This window comes from Lynx canadensis, chromosome C1 (genome assembly GCF_007474595.2).
Source record: "Lynx canadensis isolate LIC74 chromosome C1, mLynCan4.pri.v2, whole genome shotgun sequence".
In the NCBI taxonomy this organism is placed as follows: Eukaryota; Metazoa; Chordata; class Mammalia; order Carnivora; family Felidae; genus Lynx; species Lynx canadensis.
The window spans coordinates 126,149,896-126,164,665 of NC_044310.1; the positions used below are offsets into that span (position 1 = coordinate 126,149,896).

A 14,770-nucleotide genomic window follows, 5' to 3' on the forward strand; every position below is an offset into this window, starting at 1 on the left:
ATTTAGTGGACTGCTTTGTAATTGTCAAAAAACATTTGGAGTTCTGGAAAACAAAACAGAATATGCAGATTGGGTCATTTCAGATAATGAAAACATTTCCCACAAAATTGACCACGAAACAGGAAAAAATTGTAACACTCCAAAGAAGTAAGTTGTCTTCAAACCAGCATGGGGAATATGAAGAATCATGTTTAATCAGATATACTAAGAGCCAAGAGCAGAAATGGACCAAAAAACTCCATGAAGAAATGAAGCCACAGCTGGTTTAACTCAGGATAGGAGTAGAAGAAAAAGACAACCATATCAAAAATAAAGACTAAATTACAAAGGGCCTATAGGAGAATAGATTTACATTTAAGTTTGATAAAAGTAAACAAGGAAAAACAGCAAAAACAGCCAAGAGAATGAAAATGGGTGAATAGTTAAAGGAGTTGAAGAGAAACTAGTAAAAATGGAAGATAGGAAAAGAAGAAGTAATATTCATTTTATCGGAGTCTTTGAAGAGGAAAAACCAAAACACTGGATCAGAACTAATATTTGAAACTGCAATCCAAGAAACCTTTCTGGAAATAAAAGAAAACCTGAATTTATATATTGAAAGAGCTCCCTGGGTATAGAGGAAGATGCACCAGAAGATGCACCAAAATACATCACTATAAAACTGTTAGAACTTAAATATTTAAAGAAAAAAAATTCTCAGGACTTCTAGGCAAAGAAATGAAAATAATTTACAAGGAAAGAGAATTAGATGTCAGATTGCTCAAAAGCAAGGCAATGTGGAGCAGCATTTTCAAGAACTGTAAGTAAAAATTATAAACCAAAGATATTATATGCCACCAAAGTGTCCACATAGTCAAGACTATAAAAATATTTTCTCTGAGTTTTTGTACACACACATTTCTGTACATACTCACCCTTCCTGAGGAATCTACTAGAGCTGCCCTAATAGAACGTTCTGCAGTGTTAGAAACATTCTATTGCTGTGATGTCCAAAATTATAGCTACTGGCCATATGTGGCTATGATGAAAACTTGAAATGTGGCTAGTATAACAAATTTTAAGTGGCTACATGTGGCTAGTTGCTTCCTTATTTAACAACATACAGGAGGATAAACTTCATCCAACCGAGATGTGACTGGGGAAACTTTGACAGAGGGCCTGTGGTGAGCATTTTATTTCTTTAATTTTAGAGCTAAGACTAAAACTGAGGATATAGGTAGAAGCAGATGTAAAAATTGTAGTAGAATGAGAAGTTGGGACAAAAAGAGGATGGGGGGGGAGGGAAGTAGAATGAGATCATTGATTTAAATATAAATAGATAATAAGTGGTAATCAGAAAATACCCATTTAAAAATTGGGTTCCACGCTGATTATGGAGCCTGCTTAAAATTCTCTCTCTCTCCCTCCCTTTGCCCCTCTCCCCAGCTTATGTTCTTTCTCTGTCTCTTTCAAAATATAAAGTAGAATAGATTAAATTAAATTAAGTTAAATTAAAATGTCAGACCAATTGCAAATACTTAGAGTTAAAGGGAATTAAGGGCACAAAAAATGTATTACTGCAAAGATAGCTACTAAAATAAAAATACAGAACTTCCTAAGGACCAGCAAAAATTGTTTTAAAAAGAAAGAACACACAACAGATAAACACACATAACAATGATCACATCACACACAGAATAAGTCCTGTAAAATCCAAGTGTCTGCTACAAACAAGGGATTCATTGATTCAAAAAGGCTACAAAGTCAGAATGGCTAAAATAAAAAAGGTAATAAATAACAAGTGTTGACAAAGATTTGGAGAAAAAGGAACCCTCATGCATGGTGGGAATGCAAATTAGTGCATCCATTATAGAAAGTAGTATGGAGGTTCCTCAAAAAACTAAAAATAGAATTAACATGTGATCCAATAATTTTACTATTGGGTATTTACCCAAAGAAAATGAAATCACAAATTTGAAAAGATAGATGTTCCCCTGTGTTTATTGCAGCATTATTCACAAGATCCAAGATTTAGGAGCAACTGGAGTGTCTTTTGATAGATAAATGGCTAAAGAAGATGTGGTATATGTCTATAATGGAATATTACTCATCCATAAAAAAGAATAAGATGTGGCCATTTGCAGCAACATGGATAGATCTGGAAGATATCATGCTAAGTGAAATAAGTTAGTCAGGGAAAGACAAATACCATATGATTTCACGAATATGTGAAACTTAAGAAACAAAACAGGGGTGCCTGGGTGGCTCAGTTGGTTAAGTATCGATTTTTGATTTCTGCTCAAGTCATGATCTCACAGTTCGTGAATTCGAGACCCACGTTGGGCTCTGTGCTGAACAGTGTGGAGCCTGCTTGGAATTCTCTCTCTTCCCCCCTCACTCTGCCCCTTCCCCCGTCTCAAAAATAAATAAACTTTAAAAAAAACCTTAAAAAAAAAAACCAAAAAACACTGAAACACAAGAAACAAGACAACTGAATAAAGAGAAAAAAAATGGACCCTTAAGAATAGAGAACAAACTGATGCCTGCCAGAGGGAAGATGTGTAGGGTTGTGAGTGAAATAGAAAAAGAGGATTACGAGTACACATTTATTGTGATGATCACGGAGAAGTGATAAAGTTGTTGAAGCATTATTATTGCCTTAAACTAATATAACACTGTATTGTTAGTTATGCTTCAAAAATTAATCAAAAGTAAAAAAAAATACATAGAATAGAGATATGATTAGAGTAAGGGTATAGCCAAATTATTCCTTTAGTTTTCTGCCTATGGTTAATTATACAGTTAAATTTATTTTATCATATACACAAAAAGAAGGTTACAAAGTAAATAATGGACAGATTCATCAGGTACCTGAAAGCAATAAAAAAAGGGGTTATGATCCTGATATGAAATAAGGTAGAATTAAAGCAGAAGAGCATTAAAAGATGCTTTATAAGCTAAAAATGGTATTTCACAATGAGGGTATAATATTTGTTAATGTTTATACATTAGATAACAGCCGTCTGTATAAAATAGGAAACCATAGGAAGTAAGGGAAGAAACAGATTGAAACATACTCATAACAGAGGACTTTGACCACATTACTCTTTCTTTGTACAAGACAATCAAGTAGTCAAAACTAAGGAAATATCTAAATAAGATAGTAAGGCTGTTCTTTTAGATATATCCCAAACACTGTACCTTAGCAATAGAAGCTGTACCTTCTTTTCACATGCACATGGAGCATTCACAAAAACTGATAGTATATTAGGGCACAAAAAAAACACAGCAGGATTCATCATGAAAATATTATCAGTACTCTGATCTCTGCAATAAAACTAGAGATTAAAAATGAAACAGCAATAACAAGGGATGCCTGGGTGGCTTAGTTGGTTAAGCATCTGACTTTTGATCTCAGCTCAGGTCTTAATCTCAGGGTCATGAGTTCAAGCCCCACACTAGGCTCCACACAGCCTACTTAAATATAGAAAGAAACAACAAAAAAAATCTAGGGCTTCTCCCTGGAAGTTTAAAAGCCTTATATTAACTTTTAGGTAAAGGAGAAATACTAAAACAAACTTCTGAAAAATAACGAAAACACTGTATATCCGAATCTATAAGACATATTTAAGGAGTGATGAAAGCAAAATCCATAGCCCTAAATACCTACGTCACGAAAATAGAAGGCGTGCATGGCTGGCTCAGTCAGTGGAGTATGAGACTCTTGATCTCAGGGTTGTGGGTTCAAGTCCTATGTTGGATATAGAGATTATTCAAAAAGAAATGAAAATTACTGAATTAATAAATTTCTAACTCAAAAACCTAGAGAAAGAACAACAAAAGTAAAACTATAAGAAAACCAGAAGAAGGCAATGCTAAAGATAAAAGAGAGTGATGAAGTAGAGAACAGAAAAACAGATCAAATTAATAAATATGGTTTTATTTTAAAAAATCAAAATTGGCAAATTGTTGCTTTAATCACAAAAGAAAAGGAAAAGCATGCATTACAAAATAAGAAATGATAAAAAGTGCCAATAATTATTGATACAGAGGAAATATTTTTTAAAAATATTTTATATGATTGTGCATATAAATTTGAAAACCAAGATGAAATGGAGGATTTCTTGGGACAATACAGTATATAAAAAAATGACCCCAGTGAAGATAGAATATGTAAACAGACCAGTTTCCATAGAAGAAACAGACAATTATCAAGAAATGACCCCATAAAAAAACACCAGGCTTAAGCTGGTTTCACAGGGGACTTCATCTAAATGTTGAGAGATCAGATAGTTCAAATGCTGCTTAAATTGTTTCAGTACATAGCAAATGAAGGAAATCTTCCAAAATATTTTTATTGTAAACTGTGACTATGACATTGGTCCCTAAGACTGATAAAGGAGGCATATCTAAAAAAAGTACAGACCAGTAATACTTAAGAAATCTAATGTAAATCCTTTTAAGTTTGTTTAGAGAGAGATGAAGGTGAGGGGCAGAGAGAGCCGAAGAGAGAGAATCCCAAGCAGGCTCCTTGCTGTCAACGTGGAGCCTGATGTGGGGCTCTATCTCACGATACCATGAGATCATGACCTGAACCGAAGTCAAGAGTTGGATGCTCAACCGCCTGAGCCACCCAGGCACCCCGAATGCAAAATCCTAAATGAACAGGCTCTTACTACTTTGAGATAATAATACATGTCAACTGAGTGCAACAGTGATTTTTTTTGAAGTTTATTTATATAATTAACTTCATTAATAGGTCTAAGAAGAAAGTATATCATTATATGTACTGAAAAAATCTTTGATAAAATTTAATACTCCTTTCTAATAAAAGATTCAGAATTAAGAATGGATGGATACTTCCTTAAAATAAAAAAATGTATATAGACCTCAATCCTAAACAAAGCATCTTAATTGGGGAACCCTAGAACTATTCTCACTAAGGTCAGGAATTAGGCAGGGGTGCCTACTGTCTCATTTAACGTTATTTAACATTATTTTGGAGACATTAGTCAATATAATTAGAAAAGAGAAAACAGAGACATAGAAGTTGAAAGAACTTTTTGTTTGCAGCTGCTATGACAGTATACCTGAAAAATCTAAAGAATTGGTGATAAAAGTAATTGAAAATAATTCAGCAAGGTAGCAGAATATAAAGTTAATATGTATCTAGTAGCCTTCATATACACAAATAATAATTCTGAAGATGTGAATGACATTTTCTCTTCATTATAAGTGAAAAAAAAGGTGAAATGCCTAGAAATAACCAGAAATGATAGAAATATGAATAAAGAAACACTCCTGAAAAACACACATGAATAGATATCACTTGTTCTTGGTTAGGAAGTCTCAACATCATTAAGTTCAGTTCTACTTAAATTAATTTATAAATTTAATGCAGTCCCATAAAGTACGAAAAAGTCTTTAGTATGGAGCCAGACAAGTTGATACTCAAATTTATCTGGAAAAATAAACATGCAGGCTTAGGACTCAGAGGTTTGGAGAGTGACTTTTAATGGGTTTTTTTTGGGTTCATGGATGTGTTTAAAATTGTGGTTTTGGTTGTACAACTCTGTAAATATACCTAAAACTATTGGATTGTACACTTTAAATGGGTGAATTGTTATTTTAAAAAAGCATACAAGAGTAGCTAAGAATGGATTGTAAAGAAAGAGTTATGAAAAGAAAGCTATGAGGCAGGTGAATGGTGGGGGGGGCGGGGAACTAACCCTACCAGATATTAAAGCATAATACATAGCCTCACTATTTAAATAATATGATAATGGTGCATAACTAGACAGCCCAGTGAAGGAGAATGGAAAAAACATAAATACATATAGAAATCTAGTATATGATGAAAATGTCATCTCAAATCACTGGTATGGATAGACCTTTTAATAAATCTATTTGGGATAACTGAGTAACCATTTGGCAGAAGATAAAATTAGATCTGTTTCTCATACCATACATAAGAATGGACTGAAAAAGAAAAGGGTGCCTAGGTGGCTCAGTCAGTGAAGCATCTGACTTTGGCTCAGGTCATGATCTCACTGTTCATGATTTGGAGCCCCTTATTGGATGAGCACAAGCCCCACTTTGGGTGAGCTCGATCCCCGCTTCGGGTGAACCCTGCTTCTCTCTCCCTCTCCCCCTCCCTCTCCCCCTCCCCCTCCCCCTCTCCCTTGTGGGATCCTCTCTCTCTCTCTGCCCCTTGCTCATTTGTGCCCTCTCACTCTCAAAAATAAAAAAAAGTCAAAAGACAAATGATAAACTGGGAGAAATATTTGTAAAGTGGAAGAAATGTATGTATTACAGATAAAGTGCAAAAATGCTATAGAAACATGGGCAAGAGATATGAGGAGATAACTCATCTACCCAAAAGATAATTACCCTTAAGCCTTTCAAAAGATGTTCAGCTTCATTCATAGTAAGAGAAATGCAAATTTATAAACTTCACTGAGATAACCATTTCTCACACATCAGATTGGTAAAAATTTAAAAGCTTAATAAATACCGAATGAGGCCCTGAGGCAACAGGCTCTTTCGAACATTACTGGTGAGAGGCATGACGGTACAACCCCCTATGGAGGGGAATTTGGCAGTATTTAATAAAACTTACATGTCCATTTACCCTTTTACCCAAAAAGCAATCCCATTTCTAGTAATTTACCCTAGTATTTTCAAAACAAAAATAAAGATGCACTAAGTTGTTCATTCCTGTATTGCTTGTAATTAGAAAATACTGGAAACTATCTGTATGCTCAAATTTAGGAGCTTTATTGAATAAACTGTGGTTGATCTACATAATAGAGGACTTTGCAGTTGTTTAAAAATGAGAAAAATGTCTATTAACTGATAGCGATTTTTAGGATGTTTTTAAGAGAGAAGTAAAGTACAAATAAATATATGTAGTATGCTTCATTTTGTGTAAAAAGAGGGGGAGATTAAGAAAACACTTACCTCTTTATCTTCACAAAAACAAATTTATCTTCACAAAACTGAAAGCATTGAAATTAGTTACCTGGAATGGTTGAAAGGGGGAAGAAAATATAGAGTAAAAGGAGTGTGGAAGGGAGTGACATGTAGAGAAGAGTATACTTCCTGTACACTTTGACTTCTGGAAAAATGTTAATTGCCTGCATAATCAAAAATTAAATTAACAAGAATAGACAGGGGGGGACATGACCAAAACTGAAAGCAAGCTGGATAAATGAACTCGGGTGTGATTCAGATAATAACATAACCACACTGAAACGAGGTCAAGGTTGGGAGGATAATTTAACTCAAGTAATTTATGACCAATCACATAAGATATGTTTGACTGTATACCCTCTGGTTTGGCAGGAGGTGGGAGAGCACTGCAGACAAATCCTAAACTTTGTTTTCTAAATTTGTTTGTTGTAGTTATGTGGGTAAGCAGTTCTGAAACTTTTTGGTGGATTATTGTTTGAGCAAATGAGTAATTAAATGTGTTGGTGGTGTTAGAAGCCAGAATTCTTGCTGTGGAAGTGCGATGCAAACATGGAATTGAAGAAAGTGAGGGAGACCCAATGGCAGTGGATTGGAATTGGAAGTGTTGGTGTGGAACTATAGGTTTCTAAAGTATCGATAGGTATGTGGGTATATGCATATGCATGTATACAAGCATATATTTTGTAGCTTTCTTCTGAAGGTGTCTAGAAGCAGGGGCATCTCAGTAGCAATAAACACATATATATTGATTTCTAGAACATTTCTTACTAAAAGGAACTGTGTCTTCCTCAGAGAAATGGCTGGTTTGGGAATTGGGATAAAGAAGGTATAATATGAATGTGGAACATTATGTGTTGCCAGAAAATAAGAAACTGCTTAAAAAGAGGAGTATTTCCTAAGGAGGTAGCTTAAAGGAACTCTTATTGTCAAAACCTGGACAAGCTGAATGGCAAATAATTAAGGATGGTAACAAATTATAAACCATTGGAAAAAAGTCAGCACCCATGGGTCTCCATTGATAATTTACAGATAAACGAGAGAGAAGGGAGGTATTGCAGCTCAAAGATGACAGATGAATATGGAGGGTATGCTGGAGTTGAAAACCCTTCATTTTACAGCAGTATTCATAGTAAAGATTAATTGGTTCAAGTAAGAATTAACCAAGAGATGTCCAGGTGGGAATTTGGGTGAAGAGCATCATACTTGCATGGTTTTAAAGTGTTTCTCCACAGATTACTTCTGAATTGCAAGGAAATAATAACTATGTAGTAGAGAAATGGGGTAATACCTTGAGTGGATGGTCAAAATTAATATCACTAATAAGGGGCAGATGCAGATTGTCTACATCGAGATGTGTTGTAAGGATCCACCCGCACTTAGCACTGATCCGAGATTGTATATTTTGCATCAAGTCATGAGGAAACATTAGGTAAACCCAAGATGAGAGACATTGTATTCTAAAAAGAGCCAAAAAAAAAAAAAAAAAACCCAAAACACCAAAAAAAACCCCAACATACCATTGTAGGAGTATATTAAAGGGACACAGGAACCAACTAAAATATTTCCCAATGGCCAGTACTGGAACAATTTGAACAATAAAATAAAATACTATTGGACTGTAACTCAAAGTATGAAATAAACATCCTTGAGTCTATAGTGATAGAAATAAGTAAATAAATTGGTGAGAAGAGACCAATCTAATGCAGAAGAATTCCAAATCTACTCTGCCTACAAGGAGGTGGAGCATAAATCCCACTCCATAAACATGGGCTGTACAGAGTGATTTCCTTTAAAGTACAGTATTTAAATTAGAGAACGTGAGTAACTTTACAGTGCAGACATCTGACAATACTGTCTTAGCCAGGTGAGCGAGGTTAACAACAGGGATAAGTCATATTGGTAGTTTCATGTGCTGTTGATATGAGGTGATGAAGTAGCACTTTACATCTCTTGTCTTCCCAGAAATACCTAGCCCCAGTTTGATCATAAGAAAAACATCAAATAAGTTCGAGTAGAGGCTCTTGTTACAAAATACCTGACTAGAATTCCTTAAAACTGTCAAGGGCAGTGAACACAAAGGAAGTCTAAGAAAGTGTTACATGTAAGGGGAGCCTAGAAACATGACTACCAAATATAATGTATCCTGGATGGGCTCCTGAAATAGGAAAAGGACATAAATAAAAACTAAGGAAATTGAAGGATGCCTGGGTGGCTCAGTCGGTTAAGCATCCGACTTAGCTTAGGTCATGATCTCACGGTTTGTGGGTTTGAGCCCCATGTCAGGCTCTGTGCTGACAGCTCAGAGCCTGGAGCCTGCTGCGGATACTCTGTCTCCCTCTCTGTTTCTCTCTCTCTCTCTCTTTGTCTCTCTCAAAAATATTAAAAAAAAAAAAAACTAAGGAAATTGAATATACAGATATTGACAGTATGATTCATAATAGCAAAAAAGAGGAACAAACCTTCATCTGTCAACTAATGAAGGAATAAATGTTGCATATTCATACAATGGCATACTATTGAGCCATAAAAATGAATGAAGTTCTGATACATGGTATAACACGAACGAACCTTAACATTGTGCCAAGAACCTTAACACTGTGCTAACAGTGTGCTAAGTGCTAAGTGAAAGAAACCAGAAATAGAAGGCCACATGTTACATGCTTCCATTTATAGGAAATACCAGAATAGGCAAATTCATGAAGACAGAAAGTTAGTTTAGTAGTTACTAGGGGCTAGGAGGTGGGAGAAATGAGGGAATGACTGCTGTTGGGTAATGTGCTTCTTTTTGGGGTGATTAAGATGTTTTGGAATTAGATAATGGTGATGGTTGTATAACTTGTAAGTATGCTAAAAACCACTGAAGTGTATGTTTAAAGTGGCGAATTTTATGGTATGTAAATTATATCTAAAATTTTTTAAACTAAGGAAATATGAATAAAGTGTGGGATTCCACTTATTCAGAAAGGTGAGGGGAGGGTACTGTATTCAAAATGTCCATGTTATAGGGGCGCCTGGGTGGCTCAGTCGGTTGGGTGTCCAGATTCGGCTCAGGTCATGATCTCACAGTCTGTGAGGTCGAGCCCTGCGTCGAGCTCTATGCTGTCAATTCAGAGCCTGGAGCCTGTTTCAGATTCTGTGTCTCCCTCTTTCTCTGTCCCTCCCCCATTCAAGCTCTGTCTCTATCAAAAAATGAATAAACGTTAAAAAAAAATTTTTTTTAAATGTCAGTGTTATAAAAGACTGGAAAACTTCGAGATTTGTTGAGATTAATGAGGTATGACAACTTAAGGCAGTGTATGGTCTTTAATTGGATCCTGTATGGTGGTGGGTAATATAAGTCATTATGTGGTCTGTTGACAAAAATGAAATAAGGATAGTAGACTAGATTAAAAGTATTTGATCAGTGTTAAAGGTAGTTTATATAGTTTATATAATCATAATAGTTTATATTTTGATTATAGAAGAAAACATTCTTAATTTGGGGAAATAGATATTTGGGGATAAAGGGACATGATGTATGTAACTGGCTTTCAGATTATTCAGGAAAAAAAATGTATGTATGTGTATATTATGTGCACAGAGGAGAGAGATGCACGCAATTAAATGAGGTAAAGGTGAGTCTAGGTAAGTAATCACTTGGCATTGTCTTGTACATATCCTAACTCTGTTTTTAGGTATATACCTTCAAGAAATTCTTCTACATGTGTACCAGGAAACATACCCAATAACATAACAGGAACCTTATTTGTAACAGTCAAAAATTTGGCAGGGGGTGGAGTGGGTAAGTCTATCAATGGAGGAACATTTTATTATTTTATTTTATTTTATTTTATTTTATTTTATTTTATTTTATTTTTTATTTTATTTTTTATTTTATTTTATTTCATTTCATTTCATTTCATTTCTTAAAGTTTATTTATTTGAGAGACACACACACCACGAGTTGGGCAGGGGCAGAGAGGAGAGAGAGAATCTCAAGCAGGCTCTGTGCTGCTAGCACAGAGCCTGATGCGGGGCTGAACCCATGAAGCCGCAAGATCATAACCTGAGCCAAAACCAAAAGTTGGACACTTAACCGACTGAGCCACACAGGCGTCCATCAATGGAGGAACATTTTAATATTAGCATGTATCAACATATGCAGTCTCAAAAAGAATGCCAAGTGAAGAACAAGTCACTGAGGGAATGTAACTAGAAACATTGCATTTATATAAAGATTAAAACCAGACCAAACTAAGCGATACATTATTTAGGGCTACACAGCTATGTGAGAAAACTATATTATTTGTTGAGGGTGAGGTGCATGAGGGAGGGAGACTTGATCATGGAGGCAACAGGGACTTGGAAAGTGCTGGTGATAACTCTGTTTCTTAAGCTGGTTGATGTGTAAATGAGTGTTCATTCTAAACAGTTCTTCTAAAATTAGTGTCTTCTAAACTATTTATAAATACTCTAGTATGTGTATTTCTTAATTAAAAAAATTTTCAAACCACAGAAAACTCTCCAAGCCAAAAAATAAAGGTTATAAGTCATTAAAGGAACAAAAAGCAAGTTCTAAAATAGTATGTGCATTACGATTTTTTGTTAAGAAATTGCATATGTATCTGTATCTTTGTGTTTAAATGGGAATAGAAATAAGTCTAAGAAGATAAACAGAAAAATAGGTTGCTCCTTTAGGAAGTAGGATTTCTAGACAACTTTTACATTATACTTCTCTGTATTTGTTTCTGAAATCTGTGAGCATTTATCATCCATGCTTACCTATGAGATTATATTTCTTTTATCTTTATTGCTCTTGAATAAGAAGCATTAAGGTAAGGTCCATGTGTTATACATAACTTCTCTGAATTTATTTATTTTTTAATTTTTATTGTTATTACTATTATTTTAGAGAGAGCACACATGAGCAGGGGAGAGGGGCAGAGGGAGGGAGAGAGACAGACAGAATCTTAAGCAGGCTCCACACTCAGTGCTGAAACTGATGTGAGGCTTGATCCTACAACCCTGGGATCATGACCTGAGCCTAAATCAAGAGTTGGATGCTCAACTAACTGAGCCACCCAGGAGCCCCATCTCTGTATTTTTTTTAATCTGAAAAATAATAAAACAATTTCCATTTTGGAAAAAAAACAATCAAAACAACTAAAGCAAACAAAAAAATTAGTGGAAGGTCTCTATCAGTGTTTGGAAATGTTAAGCGAGAAGCAGTTTATAGAACAGTATTTTACATACTTAGTTCACCTAATATGTATATTCAGTGTTTTAAAACATCCCGGAATAAAAATGCTCCACCATTAACAGTTGTTATCTCTAGTGGTATAATTTACAGACAGTTTTTATTTTCTTTGTATTTCCCTTACTTGCATGTATTACATATGGAAGCAAGAAAAGTAAAATGTGGGAATATTCACCACTATTAAAGACTGAAGTCCTGAATTGTTTTCAGTGATATTATTCTTAACATTGTTGTTGGTAGCTCCTTACCTGGATGAGTACGGCAAGGTACTAAGAGAGCTCCCTAATGCAGAGGATTTTTTTCTTTCATAGATGGCGACTTTATTCTTTGACAGCTGCATTGGTCATTTATGTAACTTTATGCCTCCTTCAGGTGCTGCACTATCTGGCAGTCCAGAAACCTGCAGACCTTGCTCGGCACCTGTTACCTTGTGTAATTCATGCAGCTGTACTCAAGGTAAAGGAAGAAGGTAAATGTCTTACTTCATTAGTCATTAGTTTATTTCCAAAATGAAAGTATATTTTGCCTGACTTAATTATGGCTTTGATCTTTTTCAAAATAGAAAATCTGGAAAACATTTCTTCAGTTAAGAAGATTATAAAGCAGATAATAACTCATTCCAGTAAAGTTCTGCACTTCCCCAATCCAGAAGACAAGAAATTGGAAGTAAGTTTGCTGTATGTCGGGGTCTTGCCAAGTGTTCTCCCCAGTTGGCAATGATTATTTTAAAGTTACATTTTTTAAAGGCTGCTTTTTTTGCTGCTTTCCAATGTATGTTTCTCCCTTTTCCACTGTTAGGAAATCATCCATCAAATTACTAATGTAGAAGCTATAATTGCCAGAGCCCGCTCACTGAAAGCCAAGTTTGGAACTGAGAAATGTGAACAAGAGGAGGAAAAGGAAGACCTTGAAAAGTAATTGATATTTGAGTAACTTTTATCTGCAGTAGGAAAAACCACCATTCTCTTCAGAAAACTTTAATAGAATGTTGAGATTCTTTTGTTGTACCCCTATGTTATTTGTAACAAGCATCAGCTAGAGACAGAAAAATATTTAATTATCATAGAATTTGACTTCTCCTGTATTTCTGTGTGTTTGCAAGGTGGATCCATTCCTTCTACATTTAAAAACAAGTCTACCAGGTCCTTTTTTCTAGGAATGTGCCTGCAGTTGCCTGTGGAAGAGCTAGTGATTCTTTGTTACTTGCAGTGCCCCAGAGCTTTGCTTTCAGCTCTCACTGTTCTTTAACCAGTCTGAGGTGTTGTGAAATTGTATTTCTCCCCAATATTCCTAGTTATTTATTTAACTCTAAGGTTTTTGATAGCAAAGGTGCATATCTTGTGTACCTTGTGAACATGTTTTGAAAGAGTGACCAGATGGCCTCTCCAGGATGATACAGATGACCGGGTCAATCATTTCCTCCTCCTGAGAAAGTCTTGGCACCATTACCTGTTAGTATGAGTCCCTTTCCATTGTTGCTTATGGTACTTGAAAGAAAAATGTTTTTATATGTGATAAAGTGTTTCCAAATTAGCCGCTTCAGCAACTTGAATTTATCATAATTTTAAAGTCTTCATCAGCCTTTTCAGAAATGAAATGGCATTGTTGATGCTAAATAATATCATATGACAAGACATGCTATAGCTCTTAAGTTCTTGTTAGAATTTTATGTCTTGTGTTCGGGGAAATTTTGTCTTAGCCTTCTTTGCTCTTGAAAATTCCTTCCTTTTAAATGAGAAGAATGAATGCTAATCAAGGGAATCACTTCTAAAATAGCAGTATGAATTAGCGGTGCAGGCACTCTCATAGCTTCAGAACTCTAACATAGGTTATCTGTGATATACATGGAGGTGCAGTGTTTCCAGCACCTAATGGCACAGTTGAGACTTTGCCCAGTAAAATGTATCTTTTACACACACACACACACACATTCACACACACCCCTTAAAAGAACAAAAATGAGAAATGTGGATCATTGCTTTGCTGTATACATATAACTTGGGTTTTTTTTGTCCAAATTTACTGTTCGAATCTTTTATTTATTGTAGTATTCTCGAAGCTTCTAGTCTGAAAGACAGACCGAATATTTCTTTTTGCCCTTTTACAAAGATGGGTTTTTAAAAATTCTGTGAAAACAGATGAAAGGCAATAAGATTGTCATTTGAGTCTATTTTACTTCCAAATGTGACTCTTTTCTCTTGTAAAAGTTCCACTCTAGCCTTGGTAGGTTTAGCCAGTATCAATTTGAGAGTTTTCCACAACATTAATCTGGGAGACTGACACGGTGTGAACTGAGCAGCTCACTTTCTGTCCTTTCATTACCTCTTCTCCCCTAGGTTTGTGAGTTGCCTTTTGGAGCAACCTGAAGTGTTAGTTGTGGGTGCAGGAAGAGGACATGCTGGCAAAATCATTCACAAGCTGTTTGTGAATGCTCAGAGGGTATGTGAATATGCTTATTGACTGTGTCATGATGTCTCCAGACCTCTACTCAGTAAGTTGCTGGTTTGATTCCCACACATGGCTGATAATACAGCTGCTGAGTGTAAGTCTCGGCACTGGGTTCGAACAATATAAAAACAGTGA

At 35.3% G+C, this 14,770-nt stretch overlaps 1 protein-coding gene across 5 annotated transcripts in view; it reads left to right on the forward strand.

The window, feature by feature from the left end:
- The window catches only part of RAB3GAP1 (RAB3 GTPase activating protein catalytic subunit 1), a 112,225-nt gene that overhangs the window by 92,051 nt on the left and 5,404 nt on the right, over nucleotides 1-14,770 (forward strand). For all 5 annotated transcript variants that reach the window (XM_030327154.1, XM_030327155.1, XM_030327156.1 and 2 more), the window contains 4 exons: nucleotides 12,560-12,656; nucleotides 12,750-12,853; nucleotides 12,986-13,101; nucleotides 14,524-14,626. In XM_030327154.1, coding sequence (XP_030183014.1) covers nucleotides 12,560-12,656; nucleotides 12,750-12,853; nucleotides 12,986-13,101; nucleotides 14,524-14,626 — 420 coding nt within the window. The remainder of the gene's footprint in view (nucleotides 1-12,559; nucleotides 12,657-12,749; nucleotides 12,854-12,985; nucleotides 13,102-14,523; nucleotides 14,627-14,770) is intronic.